Source organism: Anolis carolinensis, chromosome 1, assembly GCF_035594765.1.
Source record: "Anolis carolinensis isolate JA03-04 chromosome 1, rAnoCar3.1.pri, whole genome shotgun sequence".
Taxonomy (NCBI): domain Eukaryota; kingdom Metazoa; phylum Chordata; class Lepidosauria; order Squamata; family Dactyloidae; genus Anolis; species Anolis carolinensis.
This window is the reverse complement of record NC_085841.1, coordinates 331,595,082-331,617,940: the sequence shown is the minus strand read 5'-3', so window position 1 is coordinate 331,617,940 and position 22,859 is coordinate 331,595,082. Positions and strand designations below refer to the sequence as shown.

Below are 22,859 nucleotides of genomic sequence, written 5' to 3'. Positions count from 1 at the left end.
CATATTTGAGATGTCTGGAATTAAAGTTGTTGCCTTCTTGAACTACTTTGAATGAAAAACCACCCAATATCTTGGAATCCTGTATGAGATAAATTCCTCCTAAAACAGATTTTAGCATATCAATAAAGAAAAAACCAGGCACATGTGAGTTGAAGACTCCTGTCTGACAGATGAAGCCTATAGTTTAAGAAGTTCCAATATCAGATTAAAGTGGTCTTCTCCAATTTGATACTGTCTAGAAATGCTGGACTACAATCCCCAGCATCCCTCAGCCACTATGGTCACAACTCATAAGAGAAGGCTACATCAGAGCATCAAGACAAATACTTAAAATTATACTTATTCCCTCCTCCTTTCTCCATCATCCGCTTCTTCAGGTGGTATTAAGGATGAGCAGATCAGTCTGTTCTAATTTGAATCAGTTATGCATCTGTTCGTTCATAAGTACATTATGTCTCATTTAAGTGTTAATTAGTGAATTATTCTTTTTAAAATTATCTGAAGAAAAATCTACACTGAAATTATATATTTTAATATAAGCCTTGAGCATAGATTCTCACAGAATATGCATTTCTAGACTATTTTCCTAAAAATACACATTTCTAAATCTACTTTATGCTAAAATACACATTTTAATGTTCTTTTGAGATGTGAATTGCCCCATGCAAAGAACTGCTCCACTTTAATTTGAGTATTTGTCCCAAAGGTAGAGATCATGCTAATTTGTTTCAAAATGATTTGTTCAAGTATTTTGTTAAAAAAAAAAATCTGTCTAAGCCATAGCCTCCTCTGGCAAGCATTCACCTCTTTGCTCTTTAGCCTTCAAAGACTCAACTATCAGGCTAAATGAGTGGGAAGGAATGATTTCTCTTGGATGAGGAGCATGAATTCATTTAGATGCGTCTGAGTGGAAGGAGGTTTATTGAATCTTCCATTATCTCTCTTACCCTGTTTCCCCGAAAATAAGACATCCCTGAAAAAAAAGACCTATTAGAAGTTTTGCTGAATTGCTAAATATAAGGCCTCCTCCGAATGTAAGACCTAGCAAAGTTTTTCTTTGGAAGCATGCCCAGCGCCTGACAAACAGAACACCAGAGCATGCAGGATTGGTAAATGTACATACCAGTTGTACATGGAAATAATGGTAGTAACAAGAAATTCTTGACAGGATTCACAGTTTGTCTGGTTATGTTGGTTTGTGATGACAACTACTGTACAGTATATAATAAATGTTCATTTTTTGTTCAACAGTAAATGTGAATTCTTCTTCATAGAAAAATAAGACATCCCCTGAAAATAAGACCTAGCACATCTTTGGGAGCAAAAATTAATTTAAGACACTGTCTTATTTTCGGGGAAACATGGTATTTTAACAATCAGAATGGCTTTTAAAGGCATTACGGGCTTTTAAGCATATATTCAGGTCATAGTATATGATTTCTGTTGACATGTTCTGGGTTTCTCACAAGGATAGAGAATTGGGGAGGAAATCCGACACCAGAGAAACGGACCACATAAGAGGGCTTGTCCCTATCCTCCTCTTCCTTGTAGCTCTTCCCATGCCATTGTAAATCTTTCCTTGAAGATCTATCAAATTTCTGGAGTAAGGTTTGAGGATATGTTTAAGGCTGATGAGGTCCAGGGTGGAAGGATGGGGAGAAATGCATTATCTTTTGACAAATATCAAAATGTTACATACTGTAATTATTTTTTTATGTTTCAAATATATATATTTATATTTAAAAGTCTTATTCTTAGATAAGGACATACAGTGATTGACAATCTGTGGCTGTGCAAACTCTTCATTACTGGTTATGTTGATTTGGACTGATGGCAGTTACAATCCAAAAACAACTGGAGGGACACAAATTGGCCACTTCGACACAAAGAATCATCATTCTAGTATCCTTCAAAGACCTGTTGATTTCCAGAGAGTTTTTCAGAAACTGAATGCTGGTTAAGAACAAAGCTTTTAAGGGATGGGTGCTCCATTTTTCCATTATCAATATTTTAACTGATTTGCTTTCAATATTGTTTTAGTTCAATTGTATTTTTTATAGTTTTAACTCGATTCATTGTGTTTCAATATCACAATGTTTTTTTTTGTTTCTGTTTGTACTTGCCTTGGGTTTCCATTCTGACAGAAAGGCAGGAAGCAAATCAAAGAAAGAAATCTTACTCAAGGTGCCCACTGCATAAAATGCTACGATATGCATGAAAAACATAATATCCAATGTAGTGTGTGTACTCACTTCATCTGGTAGATTGAAACCAGCCAGGAGCAGAAACCCTAGAAGTTGGTTGGAAAAAACAAATAGCTGGTTAAAATCATTGAGGTAAAGAAAACATCTATCTAGGGAAATCCACTTCTACATTATGATCGAATCTGCAACTACAACCGAGAGCCAACATGATATAGGAATGTGAGCACTGGTAAACTGGAAATGACAGGAACAAAATGAGTGTGTCCCTAAACACTGTCTGGGGCACCGCTTCTGAAATTGGAGTTAGGACCCTTAGGTAAAGGGTAAAGGTTTTCCCCTGACATCAAGTCTACTCGTATCTGACTCTGGGGGTTGGTGTTCATCTCCGTTTCTAAGCCCAAGAGCGGCGTTGTCCATAGATACCTCCAAGGTTATGTGGCCGGCATGACCGCATGGAGCGCAGTTACCTTCCTGCCGGAGTGGTACCTATTGATGTACTCAAGACCTGCTAGGAGGTGTGGGCCCACCTTTGCCATTTTTGTGTTCCCTGGGCCATTTAATAAATAAACAGGAAATAAACAGGAAATGAATTCTGGTTACTTCATAGTTTTAAAAATGCAATTCCTGGCTCTAAAGTGGCTGGAGCATTGTAAAATATGACAAAAATGTACTACACATCCCCAGAGGGCTTTAGGGGTCACAGGGGATTTTTTTTTTTTGCAGGGGAAGTATTATAAAGGGATGGCATCCTCCAAAGTCTCTTAGGCAGCTAATATGACAACAAGCCTCCCATAGTTGTCCACTTCTGCCTTAGAACATGCAAGCACAGTAGGAGTTGTGACAGTAATACAGAACTAATTATCCAGAATCAGTTAGTGAGGCCTTAAAAGGCCTGGTAAGTCTAACACTGATTGCTGGAAGCAAAGCATTAACTGACACATTTCAGGTATTTCTGAAGATAAATCTAGGGCTAGTCGCTGTTAAAAACAAGCAGAATCTTGGACAGAGGGACAGAGTCTTGGCTGACATAATGTGATAGTTCTTGTAAATCTATGTTCTCATTAACTGCACATAAGACCTGAAAGGTCTTAACTTAATGTTTTCAGAAAATGGCAGCATGCAAACTAGAAACAGTGACGACAATCAGGAAAAGTAATAAGTACACTGAATATAGCTTTAATTCTATTTCCTGCTAGTATTGTTTATAGTTACCGATTATTAAGCATATAGCTGCAAAACAAATGTAATAAAGAAGTGGGTGTTCAGGAAAAAATAATTCCCTTTTTTATTTTCCCCATTTAAAACTTACCACATCTTTGTTTTCAGCATCCTGCGGGCTGTGCTCTGATGGGGATTTTTCCTTTTCACTTTGTTCTCCATAGAAGAGTGATGTCAGACTTCCCATATATTAGAAGCAAGAGAAGAAAATATACAAGAAAGTTGACAGAGAAAAGGGATAGAAGGAAGACAGAGACGAAAGATGAAAAGTATAGATCAGGTTTAAATGCGAAAGAAAAGGAGGGGAGGAAAGAAGAAGCAAAATCATTATTCTGGTTTGATCAACATGAATTGTCTGACTCTTCTTGAATTTACCCCAATTCCCAGGCCAATGAAGTTTTTGTTTGGAAGCATGCCTGTCAAACAGAACAACAGAACATGCAGGATCGGTAAATGTACGTACCATAAAGTGTTGTACATGGAAATATTGGTAGTAATAAAAAAATCTTGATAGGATTCACAGTTTGCCTGGTTATGCTGGTTTGTGATGACAACTACTGTACAGTATATAATAAATGTTCATTTTTTGTTCAACAGTAAATGTGAATTCTTCTGCATGGAAAAATAAGACATCCCTTGAAAATAAGACCTAGAGCATCTTTGGGAGCAAAAATTAATATAAGACACTGTCTTATTTTCGGGGAAACACGGTAGCATTGTTCGGCTCTTGTGCACAAAAAACCAGACTGCTGTTCTCTTGACCCTCTACTTTCCCCATTCCTCATGGAAATCTTAGATCTTACCTGTCATTGTCCATCAGCAAGGCCAGGCGCCCATAGTCCCAAGCTGCTTTACGAAGGCAGGAGAATATCAAGAGAAGGATCTGCAATGGGAATAAGTGTAAACAGGTGTTTTGTGGATCCTATTCCTAGTATTTATAGAAACGCTCCAATTTAAATCCCTTCTCTCCTATCTTTGGCTTGACATCTTAGCAGAAGCAATCTCCTCTTCTTAACATAACAATTACCAAGCTACCTGCATAATGGGATGTCTGCATTTCTACACATTTTTTCACCATGCTAAATGACAGTGCTGCCTGTTACCTCAGCAGTCACATCTGTTCAAATACAAAAGTTGGGAAATTCAAATCTTTGGACCCGAACTCTCAAAATCCTCCAAACTACATGACCATTACATTATGATGGCTGGGGATTCTGGTAGTTGTAGTCTAAAAAGTAACTGTTTCAGCTACCTCCAAAACCTCTGTTTGTGGAAGGGATAATATAAATGTGGGATTGAAGGTAGTAAGAATGCTTTATGAGTCATGCACCTGTCATATAGTGGCAGAGACTAATTCAAGCTGTAGAAAAGGCAAATATTGAATGGCTCTTGGGATGGGGGAAATTGGGCAAAGTAGAGGCAAAGACATACAAATTTGTAAGAGCTTAAATATTTTCCAGGCACCAATTTCCCCTACAAAGCTTTCTCCCACCCACTTCAATACTACTGCTAGGTAAATTTGTCACAGAACTAAAAAGAGACACAAAGTGGCTAACAGCAGTAAAAACAATGCAATATCCAATTTAAAACGTAAAAAAAACCCATACAAACACTAAAATAGGATTAAACATTGAAACGATTCAGAATAAACAGGTAAAAACATTTCAAATCTATTAACATGCGTAAAAATGCTCTTTGGCTTAATTTATCCCACAGGATTGAGGATAAAAAGAAGGCAGTGATAGCGATATTCACTAGTTTGAACTCGTGGTGAAGAAAAGGGTGGCATGAATTTAATAAAGAAATAACTTCCAATTATCAAAGAAGCATCTAGTTTGGCTCTGATTTCTACTGCAAATATTATTTCTCATTTGATCTCATTTGTGAAGCAGTGTGGATGTTGCATAATGAATGCTTTCACTTACCATCCAGACAATGAAGTTGAGGGAAAGGACAGTGGGGATGCCACCAAATGGCAGCCCTTGGAGGACAGTGCTATGGCCATGGGCGCTGAAGCAGTGCTCTTCTGATTCATTGACTGGGCTATTTTTAAATCCTAGGATGCTTAGGAGGAGGAGAGTCCCATCTCCTGATGAAATCTCGTCCGTGATTGAGTTGTCCATTTGTGAAGCTGATGGGTCTCCTGGAAAGTTTTAGCCCAAAAAATACCTGGGTGGAGGAGAGGAGAAGGACAGAAGGATGGGATAAGAGAAGATTAAGAACACTCTACCCTTGGAGACATTAACATCTGAAGAGCCAACTCTGCCCAAATCAGCCTGCCTTCTAAATTGTTTCATCAACACAAATTAGAGTGAAAATTCTTATTTTATGTCCCATCTTGATAATGTTTATGTCCATGTTTGGCAGGGATTAAGGAGAGGCCCTTCTTGGTATCAAGCTCCCAGAGTTTTGAAATCTGTTGTGGAAGAAAATCCATTGATGGCATTTTACTAAGTAGTTTTATAGCTTTTTAGGAGGGTTTCTGAAACAGAACTTTGTTTCAGTGGTTTCATCATTTTAAAATCTAAAAAGAGGATGCGATTGTGAAAAAAAATCTTGTCCCCATTTTAATTTTTTTTAAATCTGCGGTTTTAACTCCATTTGTATTAGTCTCCTGCTTCCCAGTATTTTTCTTCCCTTTCTCTTATCCCATTAATAAAAATGGAATCTTAGTCATACTATAAATCATACTGAATTCTTAGAAAAGGTGGGACAATCAAGATGCATATCTATGTTAGTTTAAGGCAGGACAAAGAGTTGAAAGCTGTAGAACTAAAAGGAGAAAGATACTTTGGCTTGCCAAAGAAGTAATTCAATTATAAATACAGAGAACAGTCCGTATCTTTTCACTATTCAATAAAATCTCAATGAATACACAGTAATATCTGAGCATAAAAAATATAACAGTACAAATTTTTTCTTCATTACCTGGCCTACTGGAAGGTGATATAGACCTTAACTGCTCCAACATGCTTTTACCTCAAACTGAATGCTACCATAGAATTAGAAACCTGTTGGAGATGCCTTTTAAAGGGGTCAGCAGATCCACCACCATTACTGAGGGTAATAATGCCGTGGGTGATGAATGGGGTGTCTTATGTTGTCTGAATGAGAAGCATCAATAGAAAGATTTTTTTAAAAAAACCCTGTAATATCTGTTTATTACAGAATCACCAGTCAAAAATTGAGTTGGTCTCTGAAGGAAAGAATGACCAATTATGCATGCCATAACAAGCCAGGATTTCATATAACTTCAGCTTCTTAAGATTGTTGGATCCGTCCTCTTTGTACAGGGTTGCCATTGAGACACTGTGGGTAACAAGTCCAAACCTTAGATGAACCCTGATGGTGACATTAAGCATTATGCAGAAACCACAGTCGCTCGTAGCTTGCCATTCAAACTGATAGAAATGGACATAAACAACATATTTCCTTTGTTTGGAAATTTGGGGTGGATGCAGAACAGGGCGGGTGGTGATCCCTGATACTAGAAGAGCTTCATCCAGCCTACGCCCAAAAAAGATTAAATGTCTTCCTTCCATCCCAACTGCCACTGCCCTCACCTCAGAGGTATGTTTGTTTGTCTTTGTCTGTGTTAAAAAGGCATTGAATGTTTGCCTAATATGTGTAATGTGATCCGCCCTGAGTCCCCTTCGGGGTGAGAAGGGCGGAATATAAATGATGTAAATAAATAAATAAATAAGAAGAAGAAAAGTCACTATCTGCTGGATTTAATCCCCTCTCACACTTTTGTGTCACATCTTAATTAGTTTGTAAGCCTGATGGCAGGGAACTGTTTCCTTGTCTTTTTACTTGTAAAGCACCATGTATACTAAGCAGTATATAAATAAATTAAAACAAAGATGATGGCAATAATACAAAAATTGGGAGGTAAGGAGGAAACTAGCTAAGGAAATCCATCGGCTCCCTGGAGAATCGTCGCAAATTGCAGGAAGAAATCAATAAAGGCTTACAAATGGTGGGAAACTGCTGCTCTCCTATCTGAGCTGAAAATTTGCACATAGCCCTTTCTTCTGGTTTGGAGCCGACTCCCCCAGAACTTGCATGCTTGCTCAAACTGTTTGCACTCTTGTTCCCACTTGAGATGACCCATAAAATTGGGAGGGCCAGAGTTAGGCCCTGAAATCTGGCAACCCTACCCTTGAAGAAGGAATTGATAACAGGTCTTTGTTTCTCATCCAAATATAGGAACACTAGCTGTACCTGGCCACGCGTTGCTGTGGCATAGTCCTTAGTGGGGTTTTCTTCGTGGCATGGAAGGTGGCATAAAGAGGATTCCCTGTAGGTATGAAGCAGCCAGGCTTTGATGCTGCAAGGCTATTCATTGGTATTCAAGTTGACCGACAATGGAATCCCCTAGGTATGAAGGAGCCAGGCTTTGATGCTGCAAGGCTATTCAATGGTATTCAAGTTGGCCGACAATGGAGTCCCCTAGGTATGAAGCAGCCAGGCTTTGATGCTGCAAGGCTATTCAATGGTATTCAAGTTGATCGACAATAGAGTCCCCTAAGTATGAAGCAGTCAGGTTTTGATGCTGCAAGGCTATTCAATGGTTTTCAAGTTGGCCGACAATGGAGTCCCCTACGTATGAAGCAGCCAGGCTTTGATGCTGCAAGGCTATTCAATGGTATTGAAGTTGGCCATCAATGGAGTCCCCTAGGTATGAAGCAGCCAGGCTTTGATGCTGCAAGGCTATTCAATGGTATTGAAGTTGGGCAACAATGAGTCCCCTAGGTATGAAGCAGCCAGGCTTTGATGCTGCAAGGCTATTCAATGGTATTGAAGTTGGCCATCAATGGAGTCCCCTAGGCATGAAGCAGCCAGGCTTTGATGCTGCAAGGCTATTCAATGGTATTGAAGTTGGCCATCAATGGAGTCCCCTAGGCATGAAGCAGCCAGGCTTTGATGCTGCAAGGCTATTCAATGGTATTCTTTCGGCAGTCCATCGCCCTGGTCAGATGCGCCGTTCCGCAATCCGCTGGGTTCGAATGTCTCCACTTGAGGGTGGGTACCCGGGACAGTTTGGGGATTCTGCTAGTGTACCGTCCACCCCGCGACACAGCAGTCTCCCTGCCTGAGCTTGCAGAGGTGGTCTCTAGCGTGGTGCTGGGTTCCCAGCGCCTCATGGTTCTGGGTGACTTCAACATCCATGCTGAGGCCACCTTGACAGGTGGAGCTCAGGACTTCATGGACGACCATGGGACTGTCCCAAGTAATATCGGGTCCCACTCATCAAGCTGGACATACACTCGACCTGGTTTTTGTTGCGGGTGACGAGTTGGTCAGAGTGGAAGAGCAAACTATTCTTCCATTGTCATGGTCTGACCATCATCTGATCAGTCTCACCGCGCCCTCAAACCTCCGCAGGGGTGGTGGACCGATTAAGATGGTCCGCCCCAGGAGGCTAATGGATCCCGAGGGATTCCTGACGTCTCTTGGGGTTCTGTCTGCCATGGAGGCTGACGATTCTGTCGATGCCTTGGTCGCTCTCTACAACAGCGAGATGACTAGGGCAATAGACACAATCGCTCCCGAATGTCCCCTCTCGCAGCGTGGAGTTACCCCAGCCCCCTGGTTTACTGGGGAGCTGGCGGAGATGAAACGTGCGAGAAGGAGACTAGAGTGCCGCTGGCGGAAAACTCAGGACGGCTCTGACCGAACACGGTCGAAGGCCGCTATTAGGTCCTATTCCGTGGCGTTGCGAGCAGCCAGGAAGGCTTTCTCGACTGCCCGCATCGCGTCTGCAAATAACAGACCCTCGGAGTTGTTTCGGGTTGTTGGGGAGCTCCTCCACCCTCCTGGGGGCGGGGGGCCACCCGACTTCTCGGCAACTCAGTGCAGCGAGTTCGCTCACCATTTTGCAGACAAAGTCGCTCAGATCTGTTCTGACTTGGACGCCGGCCTTGAAGCATTGCCAGGTGAGGTAACTGAGGCATCTGTCTGTTCGATCTTGTGGGATTCGTTTCAGCTTGTGCACCCTGATGATGTGGACAAGATCCTCGGGGCTGTGAGGGCGACCACCTGTGCCCTGGATCCTTGCCCATCTTGGCTTTTAAAACAGGCCAGTGGCGGGTTAGTTGATTGGTTTATGCCTATAATTAATGCTTCGTTATCACAGGGCAAATTTCCATCTAGCCTAAAGCAAGCTGTGGTTAGGCCTATCCTGAAGAAGGCCTCTCTGGATTCGACCAACCTAGGCAATTACAGACCAATCTCTAACCTCCCATTTTTGGGCAAGGTCTTGGAGCGGGTGGTTGCCTCGCAGCTACAGGGATTCTTGGATGATACGGATTTTCTGGACCAATCACAGTCTGGCTTCAGGCCTGGGTTCAGTACCGAGACGGCTTTGGTCGCCTTGGTGGATGACCTCCGCAGGGAACTGGACAGGGAGAGTGTGACCCTGCTGGTTCTCTTGGACATCTCAGCGGATTTCGATATCATCGACCATGGTATCCTTCTGGGACGGCTCTCTGGGATGGGCCTTGGGGGTACTGGTGTCGGACTGGATGAGGGCTAACAAATTGAAACTGAATCCAGACAAGACAGAGGTCCTCCTGGTCAGTCGAAGGGCCGAACAGGGAATAGGGTTACAACCTGTGTTGGATGGGGTCGCACTCCCCCTGAAGACACAGGTTCGCAGTCTGGGGGTCCTCCTGGACTCATCGCTGAGCCTGGAGCCCCAGGTCTCGGCGGTGGCCAGGGGAGCCTTCGCACAACTCCGCCTTGTGCGCCAGCTGCACCCGTTCCTTGGGAGGTCTGACTTGGCCACGGTGGTCCACGCTCTGGTTACAGCTCGTTTGGATTACTGCAACGCGCTCTACGTGGGGCTGCCTTTGAAGACGGCCCGGAAGCTCCAGCTAGTACAACGGGCGGCAGCCAGATTAATAACTGGGGCAGCTTACAGGGAGCGGACTACCCCCCTGCTAAGCCAGCTCCACTGGCTGCCAATATGCTACCGAGCCCAATTCAAAGTGCTGGTTTTGACCTACAAAGCCCTAAACGGTTCTGGTCCAATTTACCTGTCCGAACGCATCTCCTCCTATGAGCCCACGAGAACCTTAAGATCATCCGGGGAGGCCCTGCTCTCGATCCCACCGGCCTCACAAGCACGGCTGGTGGGGACGAGAGACAGGGCCTTCTCGGTGGTGGCTCCTCGGCTGTGGAACTCCCTCCCCAGTGACAGCCAGGCTTTGATGCTGCAAGGCTATCCAATGGTATTGAAGTTGGCCATCAATGGAGTCCCCTAGGCATGAAGCAGCCAGGCTTTGATGCTGCAAGGCTATTCAACGGTATTCAAGTTGGCCTGGAGGAGGTACCTGTGACTTCCTAGTCGTCGGTGGGGTTGGTTGGCGTTTTCTCTGAGTTGGAGAAGAAGCTGAGGAGGGTGCTCTCGTGAGAGATCATAATGATGGCGGCGAGTGAGGGGAAGGAAGCAGCCAGAAGGAGAAGCTGTGTCTCCGGCTCCCAGGGGGGCGGGGCTTGTGAGCAGGGCGCGCACGGGGAATAGCCGTTGTCGGCTGGCCGGGGAGTGACGTCATGGGAGGAGGGGTAACAGATAGAGGGGAAAGGCAAAGCTGGGCATTCCCTCTCCCGCCCTTGTTTTGGAGGAGTGTGGGGTGAGTGGATCCTGTGGAGGTTCTGACCCGATGTTTTGTTGTTTCAACCTGGAGGCGTGGATAATGGATTCTGTTGTCAAATTTGGAGTTTGGAGGGTGTTTAGTTTTGTTGTTTTGCTCAGTGCCCGAATTCCATCACTCTTTTATATATATAGATTTGAGTAACCTGGGTTATTTCTTTACCCACAAGCTGGAGGGGGAAAGCATCCATAATTTGTGTTAAGGTTTCTTTCTAACTTGTTGGAAGCAGAAAAAGGCCAGAGAATGGAGTGTTGCCATATCTTGATGTCATGAAAAACAAGCTACAGATCTAAGTCCATGGATTATGCAGATGCTGACAATAAAAGGGGATCAATCCAGTGTGTAAGGATGTGTGGCCCTCATGTATGGCCATGGTGATGGATCTGCCACATTGGAAGATATTTCATATAATATAAAATTATATAAAGAAAGAAATAACTAGCACTTTAGTTTGTCTATACTAAGGCATGGTTCCCAAACAAGCCAAGGAGGTCTAGCTCACTGTGAGGGCAAAAAGACCCATGAGAAGAAGAAGAAACAACTGAATAACTTTGATGCATGGTCCAAAATACTGTAATAAATTATTGTATAGCCAGCAAAGTGCTGCTTCTGTTTATTGCTCCAGTTTCAAGAAGGGCTCATTGAAGGGCACTTTTTGTAGTCTGTGACAAGATCTTATGAGCTGATCTATTATGAATTGTCCATTTGGGTTTCTAAAATATTTCCAAATCCAAAATTGTCCATATGGGTAACCTATGGATGCGAGAGCTGGACCATAAGGAAGGCTAAGCGAAGGAAGATGCTTTTGAACTGTGGTGTTGGAGAAAAATTCTGAGAGTCCCTTGGACCGCAAGAAGATCCAATCAGTCCATACTCCAGGAAATAATGCCCGGCTGCTCACTGGAGGGAAGGGTATTAGAGGCAAAAATGAAGTACTTTGGCTACATAATGAGAAGACAAGAAAGCTTGGAAAAGATCATGATGCTGGGGAAAATGGAAGGAAAAAGGAAGAGAGGCTGACCAAGGGCAAGATGAATGAATGCTATCCCTGAAGTGACTGGCTTGACCTTGAAAGAACTGGGGGCAGCAACGGCCGACAGGAAGCTCTGGCGTGGGCTGGTCCATGAGGTCACGAAGAGTCGGAAGTGACTGAACAAATAAACAACAACAACAAACCATATGGGTTGCTGAGGTAGTGACACCTTTGCTTTCTGATGATTCAACGTACACAACGTACACAAACTTTGTTTCATGCACACACACAAACATTAAAAAGATTGTATAGCATTATCTTCAGGCAATGTGTAGAAGGTATATATAAAGCATACATGAATTTCATGTTTAGGTTTGGGCCCCTTCTCCAAGATATCTGCAAATACAAATATTCCAAAATCCCCAAAAAATATTAAAATCCAAACCACCTCTGTTCACAAGCTTTTGAGATAAGGGATGCTCAACTGGGATGATCTTCTAAAAAGGACCTGAGAAATGTCATACCCTGAGAATTCATACCTGAGAAATGTCATTCCCTGATTTAGACTCAGTTGCAGACACCAGGATCAACCACTGCCATTTCAGTGCTGTCTGTGTGAGTTGCTGGGGAAGAAAAGGCAAAAGGAAGTAAATGAGCCATGCAGTTCGCTGGTGTTTTCCACTCTAATCCTTTGCGAGAATCCAGTGAAACTTGTCCTGAGCCACCTCACCATCCTTACAAAACAAACATTTGTGGTGGGAGTGTTCTGCTTATATCTAAAGATCTCGTGCTTTCTGCCAACCCATTACCACAATTGCATCATTCATTCAAGGCATATACTGCCAGGAGCTAATCAGAATTTATGTTCAATGCAGACCTCTGTTTCTGATGCCTTTTAAGCCAACCAAAACAGGACATTATTATTAGTAAGAATTTAGACACATATTCCAGGTGGACATCCACTGAAGGAATTGCTCTATCAACTCAACCTGGAGGGAACACTTCCTTGCCTTATACATAAGATTGATTTATACACAAGTATATACAGTGATACATCATTAGTGTGACTTATTTTTCCTTCAGAGCTAGGCCATGATTTCTGAGAGACTTAGTCACCCCCAAGAAAGTCTAAATGTCCTTGAGAAAAGTTTTGGTTACTGTGATAAAGTACTTTTCATGTACAAGGTGCCTGGCTTCTCTAGAAAAGACCTGGGAAGACTCTGAGTAGGAATCCCAGACAGTTGCTGCCAGACAGTATTGTAGTATAGGGCTGATGAAAAATGTTGTTGGACCACACTTCCTATTAAACCATAGCCAATGGTTTCAGGCCAATTACATGCCTTCAACCTAACTGTGGACAATATTTATTTATTAAACACTTTGAACCTCCAGCCTTTTATCACAGGGTATCTGGGCAGTGTACAATATAAACAATTTAAAACATGTTTATATGAAATGCATTAATAATTAGAACAACATAATACTGTATTAAACATATCAACAGTTAAAGCTAATTCAAAAGCAACAGTTGGAACCCCTTAAAATTGTAACATTATAAAACATGAGTGTATGTACCTTCAAGTTACCTGTCAACTTATGGTGAACTTGTGAAATATAACCTATACATTACCTGGTATTTGTTGGCTCCCATCGAAATAATAATCAGGGCTGACCATGCTTAGCTACCAAGATCAGAGGTAGTTAAGCTCTGGTACCTTTAGGGCAGGCATAGGCAAACATTGGCCATCCAGGTGTTTTGGATTGCAACTCCTATAATTCCTAGCAGCTGGTAGGAGTTGTAGTCTAAAACACCCAGAGCGCTAAAGTTTGGTCACACCTGCTTTAGGATATTTAGGCCTTTTATATATATGTACACCTGAGCCCCCGGTGGTGCAGTGCATTAAACCGCTGAGCTGCTGAACTTGCTGATCAAAAGGTTAGCAGATCGAATACATGGAGTGGGGTGAGCTCCCACTGTTAGCCCCAGCTTCTGCTAACCTAGCAGTTTGAAAACATGCAAGTGTGAGTACATCAATAGGTACTGCTCCGGCAGGAAAGTAACAGTGCTCCATGCAGTCATACCAGCCACATGACCTTGGAGGCATCTATGGACAACGCCAGCTCTTCGGCTTAGAAATGGAGATGAGAACCAACCCCGAGAGTCAGACACGACTAGACTTAATGTCAGGGGGAAAACTTTACCTTTACATGAAATAAATAAGCCACTGAAAGCTTTAATTAAAAAATCATGTCCTAATTTGGTGTTGGAACAAAACCAGTACTGATGCCATAAAAGTGCCATAGGTGCCAAAAGTCCCTTTTCCATGTCTTCCCACTCCACATGGCCCCCAATTTGCAAGCAGGCATATGTAGGGAGAAGTGGTCCTTCAAGTATCAAGGTCCCAAGTCATTTAGGTCTTTAAGCAGACACACCTTGAAATGAACAATATTAAACCAGATGGTCTAGATAAATTTTGATCTTTCTTTTTTTCTGTGGAAGCAGAGAGATGCACAGCTGCTGCCTATCAGGGAGGGCAGGATGTCTGCCCAGCAGGACTATGCTAAAACCTGCTTATTGTCTGAGAGAGACAGAGAAAAGCATCTCCTTGCTGCCTCGGCCTGATTTCTCTCACCTCCCATCCTTGTGTAAACAGCAGGGAAGTCGCCATCTGGCATTGCCCATCCTTAATAATTCGCCTCCCCTTTGTTAATAAGGAGAGCAACTTTCTGGCAGAAAGGGGGAGGCCTCCAGGGTGACTCTCAGCAAATAAATAGAGATGTTCCTAGCAACCTGCTAGTCTTTCTGGGAATTTGTTCCTGAGAACAGCTTTCTCGGGATCATCACTGAGAACTGCTTCCAGAGGCTATGTTTAAAAAACAACTGTTGGTTTAATGTAAAGTGTCATATGAAGGAAGACAAAAGAAAAAGACAAATTAATGGGCCCTAGACTAAATCAAGCCCGAACTTTCCCTAGAAGCCAAGATGGCTAAACTGAGGCTGTTGTATTTCGGTCATATCATGAGAAATACAGTAGCACTTGGCAAGGTAGAAGGCAATTGGAAAATATGGACTTGGGCCCCCTCGACATTGCCATATAATTCAGTTTCTGGATGCAAATCAACTGTATTGAACTGGGTTATATGGCAGTATAAACTTGTATATTGCAGTTGAAAGCAGTAAACGTTCATTCTGCAACAGGATTATATGGCAGTGTAGATCTAGCCTCGATCAAGAAAGCCATGGACCTGAGACTGCTGGACCATTGATAGTAGGTGACTTGGGGGTCTTTCATTCACAGGGTTGCCATGGGTTGAAGTCAACCTGATAGCTATTACCAACAACAACAAGATATATATGTGTTGTCGAAGGCTTTCATGGCCAGAATCACAAGGTTGTTGTATGTTTTCTGGGTTGTATGGCCATGTTCCAGAAGTATTCTCTCCTGACGTTTCGCCCACATCTATGGCAGGCATCCTCAGAGGTTGTGAGGTATATGGAGAAACTAAGCAAGGAAGGTTTATATATCTGTGCCCTGAAGTGGACTCAGGGCAGCTTTACAGCAGGCAATAATTTGATGCCAAAACATATAAAACCGAAAATAAACAGATTCAATTAAAATCCATACAATTAAAACATCAATTAATTAAAACACCAATTAAAATTATGCAAATTCAAATCGTAGTCCAAGGCCTGTCCATTTGTCGATCACATTAATTCGTTTTTACTCGTCATGAACTGTTTTTGGTTAGATCAATGACTATCTAACTAACTGTTGGAAATACACTCATAACAAGTTGTATTTTTGTGTTTTTACTGGACTGTTTTAACTCATGTGTTGCTCTAAGCTACTTTAGGAATTGCACAAAAGAAAAAGGGTTAGAAACACATTTCTGTACTTTCATTGCAAGTAACCTACATGATTCTTTTGTAAGCTATTGACTGCAACTCCCTTTAGGGCTGTTGGTTTGATAAACAGGTTAAGAAGGATGGCAAAATCCATCCAATTTGCCTGTTCCTGTGTCTGCTTTTTCTTTCTTTCTTTCTTTCTTTCTTTCTTTCTTTCTTTCTTTCTTTCTTTCTTTCTTTCTTTTTTTTTTTAAAAACAACTTCTCTGTACTGAATATGAAATTTGGGGAGTAATACCTCAGAAACTATAAAAATAACATGATTCCTAATTTTAGCATGCACCAGTAATTTGTCCTCGTCCAAATACAACAGGTAAGCTACTCGTGGCAAGGAAAAGTTCATGTTATACCTGCCTAGAGATGGGAGGACCTGGAAAAAAAAAGACAAATTGGGGAAAAAAATTTTAAAGCCATTCAGGACACCTCTTAACGGAGTGACAATATGGTTCAAAACACCAAAATATGCGGACTACTGTAACTAATAGATCCATCCACCAAGGTACTGAGCTTTGAGTGCTTAATTTTCAAAAGTATGCATGCAGAATTGGACGCCTGGATGCCTAGATCTATCAGTTTCCCACATTTTGCACAAGTTTCATACTTTCAGTAAAAAAAAACTCCTTTTCTACATTCCAAACATGAAAAAGTTCATTCTTTAATAAATTCTGATAAAACTGAACCAAAAAAAAAAATCACTCAATAACTAGTTACATTTTTAAAATTACCTTTGACTTGAACTACACTTAAAGCACTCCTCTCTAAATAACCTTTTTGAGGCATCTCCTGGACCTCTAATGAGAATCCTGGAGAAATACATTGTCTTTCAGGTCTATTCAGGATGTTATTGGGGCATATTACGGGAGCACCTATTCCTATGGCTATGGTTAGATTAGAATCGTCAAATACCATTACTGAATATCCCTGCCTTGCATCACTGCTTTATCCAATTTGTTTCCCAATGTAATTCACCTCTTACCTCTGTGCTCACTGCTAAAATAGCTCATATTGCTCATATTGCCCAGTCTTCTCCAATATGACACTACCACGAGGTACCTTCAACTACAACACCTCAACAAAGTTGACTAATGGGCAGTTTGTCAGGGAATAGCTGACATCATAGTATGCTCGTTGGAGATCATCCTAGGCCAGAGAAATAAACTGTGTGGCTTGGCGTTTTTTCCGTGTCAGGAGCAACTTGAGAAATAGTAAGTCGCTTCTGGTGTGAGAGAATTGGCTGTCTGCAAGGATGTTGCCCAGGGGACACCTGGATGTTTGATGTTCTATCATCCTTCTGGGAGGCTTCTCTCATGTTCCAGCTTGGCATTAAGCAATTACCTGTGTTCACAATTTGTTTATCTGAATATAAGGAAAATTGAAAATGAAGTGCAATATAGTTTACAAAGGTTAGGTTTGTAAGATACTTCTGCAGATCCTTTTCTTCTTTTATGAACAACCATAGACTAACATGGCTCTGGACCAAAATGTGGGCTGAACAGAGAAGATGCACAATTTACTTTTGCTCTCCGACTGGGCTAACTGCAAATACCTGTAATCAACACTGCAAATGTGATCATTGACACTGTCTCTCTCATAGGCATCTATTCTCCAAAAATCACATTAAAACTCTTTGCCTTGGGAGTATCTCTAGCATCAAACCCAAATGATAATAATCAAGGCAGAATGTAAATAAGCACAGACACAACAAAGCCACATCACAGGAGAATTCAAAAAGGCGTTGATACCTTATTTTCTCAGCTGTAGTCATAATCTTTGTCCCTGCAATGAAACAGAATTCATGGATTTGTTTTGATGACAGATCAAACGAGCCCGAAAGACAAGACAACCTGTAGTCAAAAACACAAAAAATGCAGCATAATCGTATTCAGATAGCTCGTCCAGTTTCTGTTTATTATTATATGCTTTCATTGTGTCTGTCATTCCTATCTCTGCATCCTTGAATGAGTTTCTATTTTGTAGGAACGTGGTGTGTACAGCTGGGGGTCATCTCAGATTATCTGTCCTTTGATGACCAAAGTCTCAATGAATGAATGAAGCCCCACTAGCTACTTACATGACTTTGACCGCAGGGAGGGCAAGGTCAGCAGGGACCCCAGGGAGCAAGAAAAGGAAACTGTAGCCAGTTAAACTGACTCAGCACCTCAGAATAATCAATACCTTGCCTGGGAAAAACCAGTCAATACATTGAACTCCTTGCTGAACTCAGCATAAACAACACAGCATGATATGTGGAGGTAGTTTGGGGAAGGGGAAGACATTGTCAAAGAGGCCTATATAGGCCTATCCAGTCAGTTTTAATTGTGAATTTGAAATTCATGTCTTGTGTCCACTATATTTCATACTTTGTTCTGTGTATTTTAATATATGGATTTGTAGAAATATGTCTTAATATGTGTATTTTATTAAGTTTATGATGATTATGTGTTTTAGCTATGTCATAATCTGCCTTGCGTTGTGAGGAAAGGCAAAATAATAATAATAATAATAATAATAATAATAATAATAATAATAATAATTCTATGAAAATGCCTCTAATATCCTAGGCCCTGGAGCCCCCAGTGTTGCAATGGGTTAAACCCTTGTTCTGGCAGACTGCTGACTTGAAGGTTGGGTTGTTGACCTGAAGGTTGCTGGTTCAAATCCAACCTGGGGAGAGCACAGATCAGCTCCCTCTGTCAGTTCCAGCTCCATGCAGGGACATGACAGAAGCCTCCCACAAAGATGGTAAAACATCAAACATCCAGGCATTTCCTGGACAACGTTCTTGCAGAAGGCCAATTCTCTCACACCAGAAGCGACTTACAGTTTCTCAAATCGCTCCTGACACACACACACAAACCCTAGACTCTTGGGAAGAGCCCAGTATTCAGAAACCAATCCCAGACACTTTGACTTAATGTGAATGTTTGCTGTGTTGTTATGTACATCTAAATAAATAATAATTATTATTATATTAGGTGGCCATGGCATTTTAAGGACAGCAGATTTATTATAGTAAGAAATACAACACCCCTATGTCTGTGTCCCTCTTTAGAACATTTTGCCTCATTTTCTCTCCCTGTGGATTTTGAAAAATATGGCTTGTTGTGAAAACAAGGACTGGTGATAAAGCTTTTGTGGAGACACCTTTCCCCCATGATACCATTTTCATACTCCCCTTCCTAGGAGTAGATTTCTCTCACTTCCAGTTGTCCCATCACCCCCGTTCCTAGGTATGAGTCATTTGTAAATCGGATGCTTGTAACTCCAACTGCCTATATTCTGGACGATAATCTATGCTAGAGGAAGGGCGTGGAACTATTGATGGGTGGGGGCTATAAGAGCCCACCCATGGGGGGCTGCATCACTCCAACAAATTCACTTGCACAACAATGAATAAAAATAAAAATTAAATAAAAGCCACATTTCACTCTCAAATGTCTTATATGGTATACAGGAGGTATTTTCTCATCTTCTTGGAGATTCCTTGGGCATTTTACACCCAAGAGAGTCCAGTTTTTAATGAAGTAGAGTGTAAACATCATTTCCTTTTAATTTTCTATTTTACATAAGGCTTTTCCTTGGTTTAAATTGCCCCCAGGCCCAACAAAAATAAGGTGGAAATGGTCCCCACTCCTAGAGAGCAAGCATTTAGGAACAAGAAAAAAAAATCAAAAAAATCCAAAAGTATTATTTTACCAATGGTTGGCAAGGAAGGCTCCCAAACTGGTGGAATGTCTTCCACTATTTTTGTATTCGTTTTTTAAACTGTTAAAGGGCTCTGGGTGCTATGTCTTAGAGGTGCAGAGATATATATACACAGTGTGGTTGGGGGTGTTTCAGTTTAATTTATTTCTGAATGTAGATAAAGAGGTTTTTTTTAAGCCAAGAAAATTGTTGCATATAATCGATACAATACATGGTTGGCAGCATGGAAAACCATTGCAGTGGAATCTATTCTAAAACAGATTTAGAACTCAGCTGTGCTTTGTAAGGGTTTTGGGAAAATGCTCCAAGAAGTAAGACACATATTTGGCCATACCCATTTTGCTTTGGATTCATCCCATGTCCTTAAACCCACCCACGGCTAGAATGCAGCCTTTAGGAATTATTAGAATTTGGCCCCTGGCATGCAAAAGGATCCTCATCCATTGGTTTAAAATTAAATAATGCTTTGAAGCAGGGATAACCAACAGATGTTGAACTACAATTCCCATAACCCCTGACCATTTGTAGTATTCATTACAAAGCATACATTTGCCAATTACTTGCTTTAACTAACAATAATTTAAAGTAATCGGAGTTCTCACCCACCAGCTAAAATGTAATAAACCAACGGTCCTATCACACTACAGTATTATAGCACTGTATTTCATTTTAACTGCCATGGCAATATTGTATGTAATCATGGGATTTGTAGTTCAGGGAGGAGCATTTAGTATTCTCATACAGAGAGAATATAGAGCTCACAAACTACAAAATCAGGAATTCCATAGAATATTTCCAAGGCAGTTAAAATGGAATACAGTGCTATAACAGTGTAGTGTGATAGACTAACTTAAAACCAGAATGAAACAGTTCCAATTTGTTTTCCCTGGCTGCCTCTAAAAAGAGAGCAGAAGTGTATAAGCCTGAGGCTTCACTACTGCTTGTTTATGTCATACAGGGTATATACTATGGTTCAGCACTTTGTCAGAAAAAGTCTGAGCTTGAATCCATCCTATACATGTTAACTCGCGTCTGTTCTATTCACTCCCTAAGGCATATTCCCAGTTAAGTCCGATTAGGTTTGCAGCTTTAAATTTGCCACTTTACATTTACATCTGTCATAATATAAGTTAAAAATAAAAAAGCTATCTTATTAGAACTACAACTCCCAGGATATCCAAGTCTACATGATCAGCAGGTACACCAAATGGCAGGATACTTGAGGTCTCAAAAAGCAATTTCTCTAAGCTCTGAATATATATAAACTTGTGCAACCCATACCTATTCTTAAATTCATAGACTAGTCCTAACTAAAACTGAACCAAATGTTGAATTCCAGGTCAATTTTTATAAATGCCACGGATCCATTGGGTCTACTCCAGGTTTTGATGCTACATGTATATATTTTCAGCTTTTTTATTTCAGCAGCGCCAACCTTTAATTTCCCTACATTTCTCAGGAGGAGGAAAGAGGAGGAGGTGGGAAGTAGTAGGGTGCCACGGAGCCCCTCACTATCACTTGCGGAGCCCCAAGGGCTCTGCAGAGCACAGTTTGAGAACCCCTGGTCTACACATTAATTCTGTACTTGTCTGCTATATGAATCCATTTTCCACTGTCCCCCCCCCCTTCCCTCTCTATTTCACCCCCACCCTCCAGGAACAGTTGTATGTTTTCTTTATCATTCATTCTATTTGTTTGATCAAAAGGATAGTCTAATTCGATTCCTTCTATTTTCTGTTGTCCTTTATCTTGGCCATTAGTTCTTCCCATTTCCATTCCCATTTTCCCCTTGATATCTATTAATATATTTATTTTTCCTATCCATAATGTAATCTTGAAGCATATAATCTGCTAAATATTCATACCATTTTTGTGTATCCCATTTTTATACTCTTTCCATCTTAGGGCGACCATAGCTTGGGCCGCAGCTAACATAGATTTTGTTGTCTCAGCCCAATCTTTATTGCCCCTTTCCCCTTCCAGTTTCAGGGGGAAAAACTGTTTTTATTCAACACTGTTTTTGCCCTAATACTACCTCCATTTCACCCTTTATTTTCCTATAGAATTCTTGTACCTTGGCACAATCCCACCATATATAGATAAAAATTCCAGTTTCCCCACATTCATGCCAACAGAATGTAGGTGGTACTACTTTTCATAATATGGGCTAATTACTGGGGGATTCTATACCATTTAGTCAGTATTTTCCTTTGTATTTCTTTGATCTTTATTTGTTTAACATTTTTGATTGAATTTATCCACAGTTCTATGTCTTTCTGATTATAGTTTAAACAGAGCCATCTAGGCAAAATGCAGTTCACAATAAAGCAGCTGTTCAAAATAATTTTTAAAAAAATATTTTAATTTACACTTTCTTCTCTTTAACTACGGAGGTGTCTGTGAGCTTCCCACTCGATGCAGTTTTAAAGGGAGGCTTTTTATGCAGTGGGAAGTGGGATATTTTCAAATTGGAAAATAAACAGTTATTGCTTTTTCCTTTTGGCCCTTCTGTTTCCCAGGAAGCCTAATGTTGATTGGGATGTAACTTCACGACTGTCTCATGTGAAATTCTGCACACCTTTCCTCCCATAACATTTCAATATGCAGATTGTTGTACTACAACAGGCAATACCACACTCTTGATTTTAAGATCACAATTAATCACCCTCTTTACACCCCATCTGCTTTTTAAACTATTGGCAACTGAGAGACCTATTCATTCAGTACAATATTTCTGTGATTTTGGTTGGTCTAATAAACATATTGCTATGCAGTTTGCCTTATGATCAAAATGGCTATCCCTGTTTTGTGCAAATTTTAAAAGTCAGACAGAAGTGATAAAAACAGTGATACCCTTAGGTCCTCTGGAAGACACCTGCTCCAATCAGTCAGAACCCGACTGGCAACCGTCACCCAGAGGACCTGTAGAACCTCAGCGGAGGTTTACCTTGCTCACAGCACCCACCAAGAAACTAAACATGATAATCAAAACAGTTTATTGAAGAAAACACATATAAAAAGGGAAAACCACCATGAAGTAAAAAGGTAAAATCAAAGAGTTAATATAGAAGGCAAGTCTCACAAGCAAAAAGCCAAGTCACACTGTCCACCGGAAAACAATCCAAAGGCAAAATAAATGCAAGAAACAAGGCTTAAAACTGAACATGAATCCCAAGGTAAATACAGAAAACAAGG

At 41.2% G+C, this 22,859-nt stretch overlaps 1 protein-coding gene across 8 annotated transcripts in view; it reads right to left on the bottom strand.

Moving 5' to 3' along the window:
- tmem63c (transmembrane protein 63C) overlaps window positions 1–22,859 on the bottom strand; it is a 101,404-nt gene that overhangs the window by 36,135 nt on the left and 42,410 nt on the right. For 5 of the 8 annotated variants that reach the window (XM_008120355.3, XM_062968348.1, XM_062968345.1 and 2 more), the window contains 6 exons: window positions 17,702–17,803; window positions 12,593–12,676; window positions 5,348–5,591; window positions 4,226–4,305; window positions 3,514–3,601; window positions 2,253–2,290 (listed from right to left, as the gene is read on the bottom strand). In XM_008120355.3, the coding sequence (XP_008118562.1) occupies window positions 2,253–2,290; window positions 3,514–3,601; window positions 4,226–4,305; window positions 5,348–5,545 (404 nt within the window). In that variant the 5' untranslated portion in view covers window positions 5,546–5,591; window positions 12,593–12,676; window positions 17,702–17,803. The remainder of the gene's footprint in view (window positions 1–2,252; window positions 2,291–3,513; window positions 3,602–4,225; window positions 4,306–5,347; window positions 5,592–12,592; window positions 12,677–17,701; window positions 17,804–22,859) is intronic. The other 3 variants (XM_008120406.3, XM_003214433.4, XM_008120479.3) reach the window with 2 other exon arrangements.